General features: G+C 30.5%; 2 protein-coding genes and 1 pseudogene across 2 annotated transcripts; all 3 read right to left on the reverse strand.

The window, feature by feature from the left end:
- Positions 1 to 1,739: 1,739 nt before the first annotated feature.
- LOC145932821 (uncharacterized) lies at positions 1,740 to 20,838 on the reverse strand (annotated as a pseudogene).
- Positions 6,772 to 8,964, reverse strand: LOC145932822 (uncharacterized). Its single transcript, XM_083032058.1, has 2 exons — positions 8,806 to 8,964; positions 6,772 to 8,703 (listed from the first exon to the last, which is right to left on the reverse strand). The coding sequence occupies exons 1-2, from the start codon at positions 8,962 to 8,964 to the stop codon at positions 6,772 to 6,774; spliced, it is 2,091 nt and encodes a 696-aa protein (XP_082888184.1).
- Positions 12,802 to 13,425, reverse strand: LOC145932824 (histone-lysine N-methyltransferase SETMAR-like). Its single transcript, XM_083032059.1, has one exon. The coding sequence runs from the start codon at positions 13,423 to 13,425 to the stop codon at positions 12,802 to 12,804; it is 624 nt and encodes a 207-aa protein (XP_082888185.1).
- Positions 20,839 to 21,057: the final 219 nt, after the last annotated feature.

Genomic DNA, 21,057 nt, shown 5'->3' on the forward strand with positions numbered 1-21,057 from the left:
GTCATTTTACAGCTGTTTTAATTGATAATAAAGGAAAAAGGATGGTTTTTGAGGTATTTTAAGAGTCTGCTATAAAACCATCTGAAATGCTGTTTCATCGAAAATATATTTTTGTTTTAAAATGGCATCTAAGAATTTTTAGTGTTTTCTCGCCTCTGACGTCATAATTTCAGCATAGTCGGTGAGGATCCAGTCTTAAAGGAATATCAAAATTAATATAAACTTCTGTATATTGATAGTTCAAACAAAACGTTGTAACGATGCATCCCCCCATCGTTCCCGACTCTCCGTCGGAAGGCTGCGCCCGGCGAACACCAGCAATGTAGCAGGCGCATTGCGCCCCCTAAACTTTCGCGAGTCTAATGCCGTCGAACGGCATACGAATATACGTGTGGTATATAGCCGTCGACGGCACGTATACCGCCGCGCCGAACACGCCCGACGGCTGCCGAATCCGGCCGAAGCCCACCGACGTGGCAAGTACCGTTATCCAGCTGCCGAATGATCTAGCTCCGAGCGGGTATAAAAGGAGCCCTAGATCCTAGGATCGGCATTCCATCTCCCGATCCGATTCCCGTCAGATCACTAGACAACGACTCGGACTATTGAGATAGAGTGTACTCCGTCTCGGCTGAGAGGTCTCGCAGCTGTCCGTAAGGAGTCTTCCGATTCGACCAGGAAACCCGAAACAGTTGGTCAAAGGGGTAGAGTGTGCTCTCGCCTCTCTCGAGTTATTCGCGAGAACCGACTTCCGACCCGCTCGCTTCCGCTTCCTCACCTCGCTGCAATAAACGCAGCCCCGGTCGCATTCTTGCGAGAGAGGACCCTTCGCGGCTCTCCTAACGCGCCGCCCTCTCTCTCGCGCCGTACACAGCGCTCACCGCGCCCCCGACCACGCGCGTCTCGCTACACGCCCGCGGTCCGCCTTCCCGAATTTCTTCAATATAAGAAATCGCGCTTTTCCCCCGAAAGTGGCTCCGCGGCCATCATTAGCGTAACCCCGACTCGCGCCGACCTACCGATACGCCCCGGGCGCACTAATGGCGTGCGCGAACGATATATGTAAAATCTTTACCGCGATACGTTTAGAAACCGAATATTCTTTTATATATTCTTTACCGCGATACGTTTAAATACCGAATCTTATATTCTTTACCGCGATACGTTTAAATACCGAATACTATGTTGTTGCATATTATCTACTGCGATACGTGTAGATGCCGAATGTTATTTTATATGTTATTTAGCGAACGATAGTTTAAATGTTATTACCCGTGGTACGTTTACTGCGTGTCTTATGAGTATCTCGCGAGTTATTACGATACTGCATATTATTTTCCGTGCGGTGTTTAAATCGCTGTACCTGCATGTGTATCATTTTTCTTTTGTTTGTTTCTTTTATTAAATAGTTTTATTAACGTAACATTAACCGCGTGTTCTGTGTCGACCTCTTTTCGAGCCCTGATCCCGACTGAGCCGTCCGACGCTCACAAAAAGCGGCTGTTACAACGTATAAAACATATAATCATATCAACATTTATATAATTGAAAAAGAAAACAATACATCACTGTATCTGATTTTTCTGATTTAAAGAATAAACTAATACGATAAAAGTGCGACAATCGAATAATATAGACTAATCCAGGTCGCTGTTTACTTTACCCTCATCATCGAGAACGTCATGTCGCGAAGTGCGCGCGAAGACAAGAGCACTTCCTTAGTTGATAACATATGTATGTTATGCTGCAGTATCATTGATAGTTGTAGTGGTCGTTGTGTGTCTATCTGTGTTGTCTCTACAACAAAAAATACGTAAAAAATTAATATTAAGTAATTTAATTGATGTGTACATTCAATTCTAAAATTTGTAAAAATTTACTTTGTTTTCTTTTGGTAACGTTCATTTGCATTCCGTAACCACGATTTAATTGGTTCCGCAATAATTAGCTCTGTTGCATTTGCAAAATGAACTCTTACAACACCTATATAAAAAAAATCATTATATTTATATAAATTAGTATTATATTTAAAAGTGATAATATGATTATACTTACTGAATATAACTTTCCGTAGTTCCAAATCATAAAAAAGTCGTTTTTTACCACCAATGTAATTGAACATACATGCTAATTTATCAGACATTAATGTCCGTAAAAGATTAAACACAACTTTTCTGATATCATTATTGCCAATACGCGATAATTCTTTAATCTGTAAGAATATGGAAAAAGATACATTATAAGTGTGTGTGTGTGTGTATGCGTGCGCGCGCGCACACACACACGTTTTTCAGCAAGCGATACAAGTCGACACAGTGTAACAGAGTATTATTCTATCTTTATTGTTTATTGGTATTGAAAGAAGATAGAATAATACTCTGTGTTACACTAGGTACGTTTGTTCGCATCGCATACCCCAACATGCTCCTTCTCACTCCAATGCGCTCGTATTGGTGCGCTTCTCGTATTAGACCAATACGAGCGCATTGAAGTGAAAAGGAGCATGTTGGGGCATGCAACGCGAACAAACCTACTGTGTCGACTTGACGGTTGTTGGAAAACGCTACACACACACACACACACTTATAAAATATATTTACGTACACACATCTGCGCACGTACGCACACGTGCATACAATGTATTCCAATTTTTCGAATTTTAGCACTTACCAATTTTTGGCGATTTATTTGACCTTCAATTAACGATTTTTCAAAACTCTGTAAGGGTGACGTCCCATGGAGCGTATCGCGCGTATCGCGTATCGGGCGTATCGAACTCTGTGACCAATCAGAGATGTTCCGCTGTTTTCAATACGCCGGAGTTGAATCCCTTCTGTCCCATGGAGCGGATTGCGCGGAAGCGGAATTAGTGGATCACCAATCACGAGATTATTCTGATATAACGCTTTCACAGATTACGTCAAAGCAGTCCTGTGATTGGTGATCCGCTAGTTCCGCTTCCGCGCAATCCGCTCCATGGGACAGTAGGAACAAAACTGTGGCGTACAAAAAACAGCGGAACATCCCAGCTGATCCCAGTACGCACCATTAAAAAGAAAAAGTGAAATCAGAAGTTTTCAGAAGGCAGTTTATATTATATTTTGCTACGTTGTGCCTGCTCTCTCTCTTCTCTTGTTGGAGACAAGTACTCATTCAACATTAGTGTTATTGAAATTCTTCCTTAGGTAATATATCAGTAGCATATATTTTTATTTATATTTTATAAAAGTCTTTTTACAAAATTATTAATTTTTAATATTCTTATGGATCGATGGCAATATTTCTATAATACTGTGGTATTGCATACTCTTGAGCGTCCTGAGACGAACTTGTCAAGCAACAAATAATTAATAGTAATTTTAGAAACATTTGTTCTCAAGCTCTTCTTCAGTCAGACGTTGATATATTCCACTACAGTTTGAAGAGTCAGGAGCAATTAAATATCAGGTAAATATTAGACAACTTTATCAACGTCACATTCAAGGTTCATTTGAGAGATTTTTAATGATCGACATATTGTGCACAGTTTAATTTCATTCACTGGAATTCGATGATCATATAATCCTGGTCTTGCCTGGACTGCAGCAATAAGGCATTCATTATAATCATCTGGATTGTTGTTTAATTGACTTGTTGGCTGATTGCTGTTTAATTGACTTGGCAATAATTGATCCTTTTTAACTGTTAAAAAGATTTAATTTATTAGAACTACTGAGTCTAGTATTGATGACAGAGTTATTACAAATTGATTGATGCATTTGTTATTAGAATACTTACTAATCTTAGCAATGTTACAGTCGTTTATATGTACAACTTCTGTATTTTCATCATAAAATTGAAAACAACTATGTTCCAATAAACTTGTATTTAATAGGCTCCCAATAAACCAACCGCAATATCCACACTTTATAGGCTACAAGAAAAATAAATGTAAAATAAATACAATAATATTTAATCCGTATCATACCAATAACTATTCCTTTTATATCTAAAATAATATTTAAATAAAATCCATGATTCAAATTTATTTATGAACAAATTCTAACCTCAAAATTATATGTTCTGATTTATTCTTTGCTTCTTGCATGTATTAAGATTTACTTGAAAAATGTAAATAACATTGTTAATACTTACAGGTGTTGTATGCTTCGTATTCTCCATCCTTATATTAGAATAGCTTGTAAATATTTATTATTTACAAACTAATATTTACAAGCTAACCTTCACTTTTTTTTACACATACATATGTACTATACATGAGTGTATGATACGCTCGAATAATATAAATTTAGCGGATCGTCGGCGTATCAAAAACGGCGGATCGTCTGCCATTGGTCGGAGTTCGATATGCTCGATACGCGCGTATCGCAATACGCGCCATGGGACGTCACCCTAAATCTTCTATGTTCTCAATTGGGAAGTTATTTATTATATCTTGCTCCACAGTTTCGCCTTCTGTCCCATGAGAGGAAGATATTTGAAGATTTTGTAGAATAGTATCTAATCTGTTATTCATAACATTTCCTTGTTCTTGCAATGAACGTAGTTGATATCCTGCGTTTACGTGTTTTCTTATTATACAACGTTGAAAATCATAATTTGCTAAAATTACAAAATAATATATTAGTACATCATAAAATAAAATAAATATGCGCTATATATTTATAAATGATAGTTTTATACTTACTTAAACCAGTATTACTTGCATTACGTTTAGCACAAGGCTCGTCATCAGATAAATTATCTTTATCACACGTACCTATAATTAGAAAATATATCAATATATTTAAAAAAAAACCATCTCCAGTAAACACAAACTACCAGTAATATAACATCAATGTTATTATTTCGTGTTCAATACAAATGTAAAAAATACGTAACATACACATTATATTGTATTTATAATGTTGAATACGAAAATATAACATTGATGTGTAGTGTTATTGTTAGTTGATGTTTATTTGTTTTTTAATTATAAATTATCTATAATTACCATTAGTGAAATCACTATCATTTTTATTTTTTATTTTGCATACATTAGTATCTTTAGATTTCAGTTCTTTTTCTTCGGAAGTATTTACAGCTTCTTCTATAAACCAATCAATAATAATAAGTAGTTATACTTTTAAATGTATTATATAAATATATGTACAATTTGTTTTATACTTATAAACTGTTTCTTGGATTTATCATCACATTTCTTTGATTTGTAAAATGTGTTGCTTTTTATTTGTGGAACCGCAGGATAATGAGGTAACTGTATATTTTCTTGATCACTATCATTATCTTCACTGCTTGAGATTATCCTTTTTGCTCTCTCTTTTCGAGATTTCTTGAAAGCTTCTAGATCGTCGTTTTCTGAATTAATAACCGACAAAATTTCAGCTTTTTTTAATTTTAATAATCCTTTGTCATATGCACCTAAATGGAAAATGTAATTAATGCTTAATACGTATAACAAAAACAAGAAACTTATAATAAATGGAGTAATGGAAATGATCGACCAAAACTAGCAAATAATAAATTTATTTAAATTTCACGACGTTTCGACCATATGATTGTGGTCCTTTTCAAGTGAAACACTGAAACCAAATTTTTTACATATCGTCGGTGACACAGAACACTTTTCGTATAACCAAGCCCAATTTACAAGAGATACCCATACTTACAAATAAAATTAGTTACAATTACATCTCAATTATACACGATTGTCATTGTACAGCATTTTTTAAAAAGTCAAATAAATTGAAAGTGCGAGACAGCAGACAACATATCCTCCCGAAGGATCGTCACAAAATAATAGATTTCAAGTAAGCTTATTTACACGACCTTAATTATTTTGTTATAGACATCATTTAAACTCTCTGTATCCTTATGTGAGTTAATGTTATTATCAAGTTTTTTAATATAAAACATTTCGGCTATCTCTCTCTTCCTTACATGTTTTTCAGTATGTAAAACATTATATTTATTCCAATCGAAATCATGTTTATGCTCAGACCGATGTTTACTTATAACAGAATGTGAAGTATGATGCAATTTTATATTATTACAATGTTCTTTAAACCGTGTACTAAGATAAATTTAAATAAATTTATTATTTGCTAGTTTTGATCGATCCATTTCCATTACTCCTATTTTTCTGACTAGCGATCGTTAATAATAATTAAGATTTATAATAAATGTTTAATGCATACATACTAATCATAAATAACATAAAATTTCTACTTTGTATATTTCGTAAATAACTTACTTGAACTGGCTAAAATTTTCTTTATTTTGCACAACGACCATTCATTTTCATATGGTAGGCGATTTTTTTACAGCTTTCATAAATTTCAAATGTGAAGTAAAATTTGGCCAACGAGCAGCACTTTTATCTTCCATTATCCAGCAGGTGGGAATCATTTCCATACCATCTTCAAACTCAACAATGGACCATAAATCTTCCATTATGTATACGTGTACTGCACTGTAATATATCATATACACACATATATATATACAGGGTGGCCCACATAAAGTGCAAACTGTTTTTTCTTCAACTGTTAGATATTAACTTTAATTTTTCTTTTAATTAAATGGGACAAAATGCCTGAAAATTTGAAAAACATATTTTCAGGCACCTTGTCCCATTTAATTTAAAAAAATTTAAGTTAATATCTCTAGCAGGTAGCAGAGAAAAGTGTGTAACACTTTATATGGGCCACGCCATATGCATATGTATATATAAATATATATGTATATATGTATATGTATGTATATATAAATTTATAAATGCAGCAATGGAAAGACAGCAAATTTATTATTTAATGGTAACTGAACATATTTTATTTTAATATCTTTTATCGGCCATATTTTAAAATCTGATAAATTATCTACGACGAATATTCCTAAAAGAGATGAAGGGCATGGTTTATCATACAAATTTTCTCTATGTAAAAACTCATTGCCAATAATGACATCTGTCTTTAGTTCTTTATGATAAGTAATATTTTTTATTTGAACAATACTTCCATCACTTAAACCACAGCAATTATCTGCTAATGTATCTGTGCGTATGGTTGCATTTGAGCATTTTATTATATAATATTGTGGGTTACAGCAACCTTCAATTAAAGGGCCTTTTGTATGAATAGATTTTCTGTCTATTACAAAATCAGATAATGTTATGTGCAATTCACGTGCTGTCTTAATATTTTTTCGTTCAATATATCTTCTAACAACCTGTTGTAATTGTTGGTTATGCTTTTTTAGTACATTTTTTAATGTTTGCAAATAATTTTCATACTTAAATGCACTAAAGGTATCCAGTGTACCAAATCTTTTCGCATCTTGTGCTAAATGAATAAGACCATGTACGTTATGTGAAACGTTGTCAGTACCATATAACAATTTGAAAGATAATACAAAATGTTCTAGAAGCTCCTGAGCATAGTCAATATATTCTTCAAATTGTGAACAACATAATATTCTAATCGCAACATGCAATACTAAAAAATGATTATACAGATCCTTTCGAAGAAGTTTGAAAACTACACAGCCTGTGTATAATAATACATTTCGAAATTCTGTTGCCTTCCATAGTTTGACAAAAGCAAGTGATCTTGATTTGCGCACAAATTCGCATGGTATGTATAATTTTAATACATTTTCAAGTTGCAATGATATTTCCTCTACTTTTCTGTATTGTAAACGGACTTCAAGTTTTCCGAATAACCACATATATAATAATTTACGCATGATTCCTAAACATACAAGATGCATGTAGTCCAAAGGTATATTGTTCACATGATCAAAATCTGGTAGTTTTAAAAAAGCTGAATGCCCAACATGATAATTTTCGTCCTTCCTTAAACGGAAATCTTTATCTGTTCGTAGTTGTGCATTTGTTTCAGGAAAACACATTTTACCGTTAATGTAACTGCCTTCAATTATGCACTTTGTGCAACTGGAATAACCATTATGTCCTTTTGTTTGCAACACAAATGCTTTCGCTGGTGCATCACATATAATAGAATGTAATGTACATGGTATATTTCTGTTATTAATAGTAATTCCTTCTTCGTGTAATATATTTGCTTCATCCACAAATTTTGCAAGAAATTCATTTGAATCTGATGGTTTATGTGTTCCATAATAAATGCCAATAATAAAAACCTCTTTAGATTTAGATATGGATCCCAAAATTGGCCAAAATTGTCGTTGTGACGACTTCAATAATGGTAATCCATCAACATTTATTGATATTTTGATATCTGTAATATCTTGTGAAACTAATGGTGAAATACTTAGTATCCCTTCTCTCAGTCCAAAATGATAATATTGACCACCAGCGCACATTTCAATATTACTACTTCTAGGAGTACGCAAAAGAGTTCTTGAATCTAACGATATGTCGAAACTGCAATTATTACATGTATATTGTTTGATTCCTTTTAACAAAGAGCTCAATGCTGATTGCGAAATATGTTCTTTAATAGCCCATTGGCTTAAAAATGTCTTAAAATCAGTATTCCTATTTGATGCGCTATCTACATCATTATTTTCTATAACATTGTTTATATTATCTTGTACAACTCTGCTATTTTCATCAGAAAACTCATATTCAGTTGATATTAAATTCTCATCTCGTAATTCATTTGATTCTAGATCCTCACCATTATCACATAAAATGTTTTCACATTCATTTGATACTACATCCTCATCATTATCACGTAAAACATTTTCAAATTTATTTGATATTAAATCCTCATCACGTAAAACATTTTCAGATTCATTTTCTACCATACAATCATCATGTACATTTTCATTTTGTAATATATTTTCAGAAAATGATGTCGAAGCCGATGTTGATGGAATTATTTTATAAGATTCCATTATAATATCTGTTTCCATTTTTATCATTTTCATTCGATATGAGGAAGTAATTGTGCGTTTGTATGAATGTTTTTTACCCAACATTTTAAATTTCTATTTCTAAAACTAATAGCAATTGCTTTTATATAAAAAAAAGAGTAATTGATAAGAAAAGTAATTTATAAGAATAAGTAATTTATAAGAAAAAATAGTAATTTAAAGTAAAAATTAATTTAATGACTTCAACTGTTTAAAAATATAAAGATAATAATATACACGCGCGTATGTGTGTATGTGTGTATAAGAAGTGGAAGTATAGTGGAAGAACTTAGCCCAGCTAGTTCAGCTATAAAGAACAAATTTATAATTTATAAATTGAATTTCTTCAGAAACTGTTCGTAAATTTCTAATCGAAATCATTTAAGCAAAAAAATTGGTACACAATACCTACAATAAATTTTCCAGACCTATATACCGGGTGTTCACAATAAAGCGTCACAAGAGTTTATTCCCAAAAATATAATAATTCTAGAGAAAATTATTTTAAATAAAAATTGCAGTATTTCAAGTGGGACATAAGTTGATGAATTTTTGGTTATTTTACCCTTATATTATATATGTATAATTTTTTATGCGGAATGTTACAAGGAATCTATTTACATAAAGCACTTAGAATAATTCTATTTAAAAAAATCAAATTGACTTGAAATGACCTCAAAAACTGTCACAAATATTCCTATAACATCAACTTATGTCTCTCTTGAAATACTGCAAATTTTATTTTAAACATTTTTTTCTAAAAATAATATTTTTGGAGATAAAAACTTGTAACGCTTTATTTTGAACTCTCGATATATATTTTTTCAAATATAGATCTATAAATATTTTTTCTTCTGTTTTTCTTTTACACCAAAAATCACACATGTATACCTGTTTTTTTTAAAGTTCCATAAATGCATTAGTTTAACAACAAAGAACAGACTTTACATAAAAATTAACACTATTAATCTTTATTATATTTTATTATACATATGTCTATGTACGAGTATGTATATCAAGGTTGAGTAGTAACTATACCCATACAGCACAAAATATTATGAATGTTTTCAAAAAATATTTCTAAATATTTCTATAAAAATATTGCATAAAAACATTTTAAAATGTTTTTAGGAATATTTTAAAATAATTTAAAAATTTTTTGTGATAACATTTTTTAGAATATTTTGAAAATCTTTTAAAAATATTTTTAAAAATGCTCTTCTTTATCGCTCAGATAATATTTTCTTAAATATTTGATACATATTTTTGAAATATTAGTTTAAATCTAAATATTTATTATTTTATAATCTTGTTTCAAAATATTTAAAAAATATTTTACATTTATTATTGGTTTATTTATAATAGAATATATATTTTCCCACAGTTACAAAAGTTAATGTCAATATATTTTGAAAAATGTTGTTCACATATTCTATTATACTATTCAATTTTATTATTCTTGAAAATATTTTGAAAAACCTATTAAATTTTTGGAAATCTTTTTCTCTCTAATGAATGGTTTCATAAATATTAGATTTTTATGGATCTGGAAATTGTTTTTTCACATATACGTATGTATATGAAATATATGCAGCAAAACCAATTTACAATTTTTTGTATTTACCGCGCGATTGCATGTGAAACCATCTCTTGACAAAAATGTCGCGCAGCGCAGACTCGGAATTCTTTACTGAAATATATATTAATTTCAGTCAGTGGGAATCCCTGACTCTTCTCGCTCTCTAACTACAGACATGTTATAATATGTAGCCGTGTATATATTTTGATCTATAAGCATTAACGTTCGTAAAAAGGTTACGACGAGCTTAAAAAAAGACATAATTCGTGAAGAATAGAAGCCGTGAAAAAAAGAAGAAAAAAAAGACGAGCTTTAGGTAAGATATATTCAATTTCTAGGTTAGGTTAGGTTAAGTATTATTTTTAAGGTGCTGATATATTTATATACCAGAAAAGAGAAGATTTAATTCATATAAGAATAAAGCAGGTGCCACACCAAAACAAGAAGAAAAAAAACGAGTTTAGTGAAAGGTAAGATATTCAATTTAATTGTTTTCAATTTAATTTTTTTATTTATTTTTGCCTCTTTTTGTTTTTTTTCGTGTTCTTATATTATATATATACCGAGTGTATAAGGAATAATTTCATTTCATGCATACACACACATTCTAGTAGTATTACAAATAATATTATTATTATATTTTATAGATGAGTGCGCATAGTTTTTGAATAAATAAGAGAATAAAACGTGTTATATATATATGTATCTTTTCTCACTGTTAGCAGTTGATATATATAATTGTTACTTTGATGTAATCTCTTACATCTCCCTTCTTTTGTAGTTTTTTTAATTTTCTTTCAACAATGTCAAATAAACGAAAAAAGACTGAAGACATATATTACAGTAAAAGACACATTCGTCGTATAATTCGTCAGCAAATATTAAATGACTTGAGCGAAATTCATAGTCGAATTTTTAGTAAAGATAATTTTGCCGAATCTTCTACAAATGCTGATACATGTTATAATGGTGCTCAAGTCTGTGACAGTAATGTACAGCTCGCAGATCTTACAAATTCTTCGTCGCCAAACGACAATGTAGATCAAGTAGATGATTTAAATATTTCTATTGACCAATTCAGTGAGAAACAGTTTGAATCGGATGCAGAAAGTCAGGATGATGATAACAACGAATGTGTCGCAGTTATAGAAAATAAAGTCATAGAAAATGAACAAATTATTGAAACAAATTCATTTAAATATACTTCAGAACAACGAGAAGAGAAATTACAACAAAAACTATGCTTTTGGGCTCAACAATTTAAGATACCATTGAATGCTACATCTTCTTTGTTACGTATTCTAAATGAAATTCCAAATGTTACTTTACCTGTGGATGCTCGTACTTTATTCCGTATTCCACGATCTACTGATGTTGTTGTCATGGGGCATGGGCATTATTGTCATTTTGGATTAACTATTGCAGTAAAAAAAATTATTGAACAACGTCTTAAAATGCAGCATGTCTTTGATACTTTACAGTTAATAATAAATATTGACGGAGCCCCTGTAGGAGAATCCACAAGTAAAAGTCTATGGCCTATTTTATGCGCTGATTCTACATTAAATATCGTACGTCCTATTGGAATTTTTTGCGGAGTAGGAAAACCTGAAAATTGTAATGAATATCTACAACGTTTTGTCGACGAAGCCATGATTTTAATTAATAATGGATTTTATTACAGTAATAAGACTTATATTGTAAGAATTGTTGCATTTGTATGTGATTCTCCAGCTAACAATAAGTCTTACATTCTGAATGTTAAGTATCACAGTGGTTATAATAGTTGCACTAAATGTAAAATCGAAGGTGAATGCATTGATGGCGTTATACGAGGATAGTTTGAAAAGTCCGTGCAAAAATGAAAACTACTTAATTTTTCGGGATAAACTTTTTTTATTTTTCAACGTAGTCTCCTTTTAGGCTTATACACTTCGTCCAACGCTGCTCCAGTTTGTTGATCCCTTCCAAATAATAAGATTGGTCCAACTCTGCAAAATAGGCATTCGTTTCCGCAATCACCTCCTCGTTTGAATAAAATCTCTTTCCCCCCAGCCATTTCTTCATATTGGGGAACAAGTAGTAGTCCGAGGGAGCCAAATCTGGAGAATAGGGGGGATGCGGAACGAGTTGGAACCTTAATTCCATCAATTTTGCGGCTACAACTACAGATGAGTGAGCTGGTGCGTTGTCGTGATGGAAAAGGACTTTTTTGTGGGCCAATCGTGGACGTTTTTCTTGCAGCTCGGTTTTCAAACGGTCCAATAACGATGAATAATATGCACTTGTAATAGTTTTGCCCTTTTCCAAATAGTCGATGAGGATTATTCCTTGCGAATCCCAAAAGACATAGTCGCCATAACTTTCCCGGCCGAAAGAACGGTCTTCGCCTTCTTTGGTGCAGACTCCCCGCTGGCAACCCATTGTTTGGACTGTTCCTTGGTCTCAGGCGTGTAGTGGTGTATCCATGTTTCGTCCACAGTGACGAAACGATGCTTAAAGTCCTGTGGATTCCGCTGAAACAGCTGCAAACCGTCCTTGGAACACCTCACACGATTTCGTTTGTTGTCAACTGTGAGCAATCGCGGCACCCATCTTGCGGATAGCTTTTTCATGCCCAAATGTTGATGCAAAATATTATGTACCCGTTCACTCGAGATGCCCACAGCACTAGCAATCTCGCGCACCTTCACTCTTCTATCATCCATCATCATATCATGGATTTTATCAATGATTTCTGGAGTAGTGACCTCAATAGGGCGTCCAGAACGTTCAGCGTCACTTGTGCTCATATGGCCACTCCGAAAATTTTGAAACCACTTATAAACTGTTCTAATCGAAGGTGCAGATTCACCATAATGTTTATCAAGCTTCTCCTTAGTCTTCTGAGGCGATTTGCCTTTCATAAAGTAATGTTTTATCAACACACGAAATTCTCTTTCATCCATTTTTTGGAAATCACTCGACTTTCTCGATTCAAACGAACGCCAAACACAGAGAAATAGACCGATCTGGCTGAAACTTGGTGTGTGTTCTTCCAAGAGATGCTACTAACTAAAAATAACCCCGATACGCACCAGTGGTGCCATCTCTCTGACTTTGCACGGACTTTTCAAACCACTCTCGTATGTTTCCCCGGATCAATTGGTCATTTAAGAACAGATAATGAATTCAAACAATTAGCTTACATAGATGATTACCAACGTAAAGAAACGATACTAAATAAATTACCTTTGGTAGGTTTAGTATCAAATGTTGTTTTAGACCCCATGCACTTAGTTTATCTAGGTGTAATGCGTACATTAATATGGCTGTGGTTATCAGGTCCTCTCAGTATTAGATTATCAGCAATTGAAGTCGATCAAATTTCTAATAGGTTATTGAATTTAAAAAAATACAAACCGACAGAATTTGTTAGATGTCCTAGACATTTGAAAGAATGGAGGAAATGGAAAGCTACGGAATTCAGACAATTTTTGTTATATTGGGGTCCTTTAGTACTACAAAATATATTAACAGATGATTTATATAACAATTTTTTACACGTGGCTGTGACGATACTTGTAAATCCTGGTCTAATAAAAGAATCAAATAACATTTACGCAGGGGAACTTCTACAACATTTTGTACAATGCTTTGAAGCTACCTACGGAAAAAGATATGTAACGTTTAATGTCCATAATCTGTTGCATCTATCGGCAGATGTACAAAAATTCGGGGCATTAGAGACCTTCAGTGCATTTGTCTTCGAAAATTATTTGAAATCGCTAAAACATTTACTTAGAAAAGGAGAGAAACCACTTCAGCAGATTAGTAAAAGAATTTCTGAATCAGATTATATAAGTCATCATCAATACATACAAATTGACTTCAACAAATGTAATAAAATTCATTACATAGACGATGTTTATTTAAAGCAAGCTCATAATACAGGCCCAGTAATTTATAATCGGAATTATGAGTTTCAATATAAGATATTACAAATGGATAATTTAGTCATAAATTCTACTGATGATCGAAATAATTGTGTACAACTTACGAATGGGATTATTGTTGAAATTTATAACTTTGCCATATCACAAAATAAATGATATATAATAGGCAAACAATTAATAGAAGAAAAAAATAAACAATTATATACAAAACCATGCTCTTCAACATCTATAAATATAAAAATTGTTACTAATTCTGAATCGATTGAAGCATGGGTATATGAAGGCATATTCTGCAAAATGTACAAAATGCCATATCGTAATCATGTAATTCTGTTTCCTATTATTCATACACAAAATGTTTAAATTTATATTGTTAATTTTTAGTAAATATATATGAAATATACATAACCAGATGTTAACAATTTTTTATTAAAATTTTTGTATTTGTACATTACAATGGATCTCTTTATTTATTTAATAAAATCATCAATGATTTATTTATTTGTATGTTAGCAAATGTTCTCTATAGTACAATTTGAAGAGGGACTTGATGTCATACCGACCATATGGCTTAATAAGGACAAGATTATTTCGAAATGGCCTCCGTTCTCTTTGAGAATCGTATAAAATTACTAAAGCAAAAAAAAAAATTATCAATCCCGACAAAGCAATAGTATGAATATGGCATTTTGGAGATCATCAAAACAGCAGGTGAACCAGAAAATTTATTATCATTTATTAATAACAATTGTTGCTATATTAAAGTTTATTCAAGAAATGTTAAGAATTCTGTGCAGACTTATAATTTTTCTACACCAAAGTATCTAATATTAATATAGTGACTCTAGTTCGGATTTTGATTCATTTTCTTTATTATAAGAAAATCGTTGCTTAAGAAGCAGAAATATTTCGAAACTTGTTATTACTGTTAATAGTAAAAATATATAATGTATAAAATAAATATTTTCATAACAATTATCTTAGAATTCGATTTATAACATAATTGAATTTTTGCTCTTAATTAAATGTTTGCTTCTTTTAAAAATTTGATGTTAAATTTTACATTTATTTAAAATTGTTTTAATAGTATATTGTATCGTGGAATAATTGTATCTTCCAGATACTTACGAGGATGCCTTAGAAAAAATGAAATATATAGATGAAATTTCGGACGTAAGCGACATGGATAAAATGAAACGAACTCGACATCAAAGGCATAATAATGTAAAGGCGCAATATTGTTTTGAAACTGATGATAGCGACGATGAACTTCATCCAATGAAAAAAAGTAAATCTGATATACCGTACCCACAACAACCGTCTACCTTGTCAACAACTATAACAAAATCTGTATCTCAATCAACTAAGCCGAATAAAGTCAAAATAATTGAAGATAAGAGGCTTGCATTTCCGAAACGTTTTGTAGTTGATAAAAAAGGTAACTTACAACATATAAGATTAAAACAACGATGTATAATTATTTCAATTCTTTATCGTATTTATTTAGTATTAATGTATATATGTACTTATTTATTTATTTATTATCTGGCAAAGCTCTTTGTAATAACGCTATATTTTAGACTTTATTCTATTACATCTTACCCGTTTCTTGTAGAAACGCATATAAACAGTTATAATTATAAATTTTCTTTTTTTATGTCTTTTTTAAACTACATTATCAACTAGATTATTAATAAAACATGGTATTGTGTAATTATGACAGTATCACACATTTACTTCATTTAACATAAATATAGAAAGTAATTTTATTTTATATTAGATCTGACGAAGGAAACAGAATTCAGTACAGCATCATTTACTGAAACGCAAATAAGTATGTTTGATTCTGATAATAATGAACATAACGAGACTGATGAACCCAAAAATAAAAGTAAATCTGGCCATCAATCACCTCCGCATAATTCATCTAATTTAGCAATCATTCCCAAAGCTAGAGTTGAAAAAATGATAGAAAAACCAGAACCATTAAAAGATATAACTGAGGAATTCTGCGGACGTTCTTTCGTCAGCGAAAGAGGTAACTGAATATGTACACTTGCAATTCCATCTCTTAATTTAGAATTTTTCTTTGCTATTGATTCTGTAAATGAATATTTTTAAATATATATAAATATTATGCATGTTAATTTCATGTTATAACAAAAAAATTATTACAGCCGGAAACAGCACAGAATTATCAGCAAACAAAGAATCATGTAATGTACTCGCATGTGAAACAAACCTTAACACATATCGATATATAATTGATGAGACAATTTATAAGTAATCTATAGATATAATACACATAGTAATTTTTAGTATTTTTTAATATTATAATAAAACTCGAATAAAAAGGTAATTTTATTAATATAATGAATAAATTGTTTCAGAACTGCAGGAAAAAATGCTTTACAAAATAAACAATATTCAGCTTCGAAATAAAACGATAATAGCAAAACTGACTATTACTATTCTAGAGAAAGATTCTCATGCAAAAATGCCTCGTGAATCACAGTTACTCTTCTGCAGTGAAGAATTATCACAACTATTTCCTATTAAAAGGTTCGAAAATATGATGGATCTGGAGAAAAGATTGAATAAAAAAAGTTTTTTTGACCAAGTAGTAAGTATTTTAGTAAATTCATGTTATATAATAATAATAGATACAAAAAATTTTTGTTTCTGACCTTGAAATGAAATTAGATATTTCCTATATATTGTTGAATGCTATACACATGAATCTGATTTCCAAATTTACGTATACGTCAGAATCTTAAAAATAATATACTAATTTTAATTTATGTTATAATACACACAATTTAATATAAATATTAAATATTTTTAGGTCCAGTATTTTAGAACTAAAGGTGGTTGCAACAGTCATAGTCTCATATGGAACATAATGAGTACATGCATAACAAACACTGTTGCGGTGGAATTTAGCTATAAAGGCCAAAAGGGCAAACAGAAATTTTATTGTACAAAGTTGAATGCTTGCATCCATAGTACGTATAAGGCTTCTGCGTACTCGCCGCGGCCATGTTAGATAGTAAGGTCCAGATAAGCGAGAAATGACACACTGAGAATTCGTGCCGTTAAAAGTAAAAAAATATTTGGATAAAACAACAATTTTTCAGATCGCTTTAGCTTATAACATTGTCCAAAAACGATCTTTTTCCCTTGATATAGTTAATAAACAGCCATTATATATATATGGCATTCTTTATATCACATTTATTTCACGTTTAATAACTGTTAATGGAGAAGAACAATTTTTAAACAATTTTATAAGTGTATACTAAAGCGGCTTTATTCAAATTTTTTTTATTTAAATGACACAAGAATTCTCAATGTGTTATCATTTCTCACCTTTGACGTCACAATTCCTACTTGGTCGTGGCGATCTCAAGAGAGTCGTAAATTTTAAATATAAAAATGTTATTATATTTAATATTTATAATAATATATATAGGTTTCTTTTTTATGATAGAAGCAGCACAGTTTACTTATCCGAGTATTACCGATACGGAAATTATTTCTTCCATTTCGAAATGGCTATATTAGATAGTTCTAAGACCAGACTGATGAAGGAGAGATTGCAGTAAGTTAGCAATAAAAATCAGATATTCATACATTTTTTGTTTTCGAGTTAAGTGCAAACATTTATTTTTGTATTAGGAGCTCTACCAAATCAGCTACTCTCAACATGGAGCTCTACCAAATCAATTACTCTCAACATGGAGTTCGATGAAAACGATAATGATGAAGAAAATATAGATTGAGAAGTTTGTTTTTGAGATCAAAGAGGAAACTTCTCTTTTTAAGTTATACACAATAGCTACTTTCCATTTACATCAAAACTCAGATAAGTCACTTTTGTCTTTCTTTAACATGGATGTTGAAGAAAGATAGAAGTGAAATTTATCTGAGCTTTGATGTAAATGGAAAGTACCTAATATCTCCTTCAGTAACCGTTAAAATACTTTTACTTTATTTTTAAGAAAACATTTTTTATTTTTTGATATTTATGAGAATACATTCTCTGTTATATTTGAAAAAGGACAGATTTTATTTTTTAGTTTTTGTTAATGAAGAGTTTTTTTAGTCTTTGAAAAGATTTTATTATTTTGTACAGTCAATTTTCTATAGATTAAAATAATAAATATAGATTAAAATAAAATTCATACATCTAGAAAAAATAAATAGATAAAAGTTCAATCGAATTTTTTATTTTACAATATATATCCCTACACAGTAATTTAATCAGATAAGTAATTTTGAATAATAATTTATTGCATTCTAGTAAAAGGTTAAAACAGTTACTTTTCTGTTCTTTATTTCTTTCAATAATTAAAATGGGCGTTTAACAGATCAAAGCAGCTCAGTGAGCATGATTTTTTTATTATGATTTCTACACTGCTATACTTAAATGCAACATAGAATAAAGGCAAGAACTAATCATATTAAAAAATCTGACAGGTCACTGAGCTGCTAGTCTGCTTTGTCTGCTAAATGCATTGTAATTACTGAAAGAAATCAAGAAAAGTAACTGTCAAAAACCCTTGCTGAACGCAGCTAATTATTTAATACTAAAATATTTTGACAATATTTTCGAAATATTTGTAAAAGATTTTACGAATATTATTGCATATATTTGTGTGCAACCTTCTAAAAATATTTCTGAAAATATTTTTTAAACATGAGAAAGCGGACATAGAAACATTTTAAAAATATTTTCGAGAATTATTTTAAATCTTTTAAGAAATATTTTTAAAAGATTTTAAAAATATTTTGTGCTGTATGGGTAGTTAATTAGTTAAAAGTTAATAACTTTTAACTTAGCTTAGTTAATTTAAAATGAATTAATTTTTAACTTAAAGTAGTTATTTTTACTTACACTTATTAACGTTTTTTTTAAGTTAAATTCTTTTTTTCATCTCTGAATGCCATTATTTTTTTTATAAAATTTTAAACAGATAATTAAATTTTTAATAATGATTAAATTTTAATAAGAGCATTATTTTATGATATATGTCGTTCTTAGAAGTATTATGAAATAAATAAAGATTTTATATACTATTAATTTTTTTTATAATTGCAATTACAAAAAAATACATTCTTATATAAAGAACAAAATTTTGGTTTCGTTATTTATTATTTTATATAAATTTAAAAAAATTAACAAATAAAATATTAAATTTAAAAATTTTTAAATTATGGATATTTTAGTTTAATATAAATAATATTTTTAAAAATTAACTTTTGATTTAACCTAATTTAAAATATATATATATATTTTTTTATTTAATCGGCTCTCAATATTAATAAATAATAAATGAATAAATGTGATCTGATGTTATAGATGTCGGCCAATAGAGTCAAGCGCGAAAATTAATTTCTAATTTTTCGGAACAGTATCTCTTGGTTTGAGATCACTGAGTTCCATTTGATTAATTATCAATCAACCTCGTACTTACAATGGAAAAATAGGCGAGAAAAATATAGGTCCGAAAAGTCGCTGAAGCGGGAATTGAACCCGCGTCTTTCGCTTTCCGGGCGACTGCTCTTACCACTAAGCTATTCAGACCCCTTCGATCCTATATTTTTCATTTTGCCTTCTAAATAGATGTTTGTAAATAACGCCATGATTAGGCCCAGGCGTAAACTTAAGAAATATTTTTTTATTTAATCGACTCTCAATATTAATAAATAATAAATGAATAAATGTGATCTGATGTTATAGATGTCGGCCAATAGAGCCAAGCGCGAAAATTAATTTTTCGGAACAGTATCTCTTGGTTTGAGATCATTGAGTTCCATTTGATTAATTATCAATCAACCTCGTACTTACAATGGAAAAATAGGCGAGAAAAATATAGGTCCGAAAAGTCGCTGAAGCGGGAATTGAACCCGCGTCTTTCGCTTAATATATATATATATATATATATATATATATATATAATCTAGATCTATTCCAGGCCTTTATATGTACAAATTAAAAATTTTGTTACTTACGTATCTAATAGATGAAGCTTCCTCTCTCTTGTTGCTTTCAAAATTGCACTATAATGCTCCTCTTGCTGCTATCAAAATTGCACTATAATTGTTCCGCACTGTTCTGCTGACAGAATGTACCTCAATAACACTGCAACATAAAACAAAAATAATAATTATTAATTATATATGCTTACATATCTAACATAAAAATACAAAGTTAAATACGACTGCGTTCCAATATTCAATGTTTATACTGAAAAGTTATGGTCAATGTTACGATACCTCAGATTTTCAATACCAGCAATAAATATTGGAACGCAGTGTAATAAGTCTAAGTGTTTTTTACTTACATATCTTATAATAGATGAAGCTCTCACTGTCAAAATTGCACTGCTCTGTTCTGCTGACAGAGCATATTACGCAATAACACTGCAACATAAAACAAAAATAATCATTATTTTTACATCTTCTTATATAAAATGTTAGAAAACCGTTAAAATACAGCATAAGCCCATGAAAGATTCGTTAATAAGATTTAAAAATGTCGCAATTATTATATATATATATATATATATATATATATATTTTTTTTTTTTAATAATTTTTATAATTATAACATATGTTTGCAGGTTATGCCGCGTAATTTTT

The sequence above is a fragment of the Prenolepis imparis genome, unplaced genomic scaffold (genome assembly GCF_030444845.1).
Source record: "Prenolepis imparis isolate NDT839.2.m4 unplaced genomic scaffold, iyPreImpa1.0 SCAF_2, whole genome shotgun sequence".
NCBI lineage: Eukaryota > Metazoa > Arthropoda > Insecta > Hymenoptera > Formicidae > Prenolepis > Prenolepis imparis.

Coding starts and splice junctions, on each gene's coding strand:
- LOC145932822 (XM_083032058.1), bottom strand. CDS start 8,964: ATGTTGGGTAAAAAACATTCATACAAACGCACAATTACTTCCTCATAT. Junction 8,704..8,805: donor ATATATTACAAAATGAAAAT/GTACATGATGAT, acceptor GATAATGATGAG/GATGTAGTATCAAATGAATG.
- LOC145932824 (XM_083032059.1), bottom strand. CDS start 13,425: ATGGATGAAAGAGAATTTCGTGTGTTGATAAAACATTACTTTATGAAA.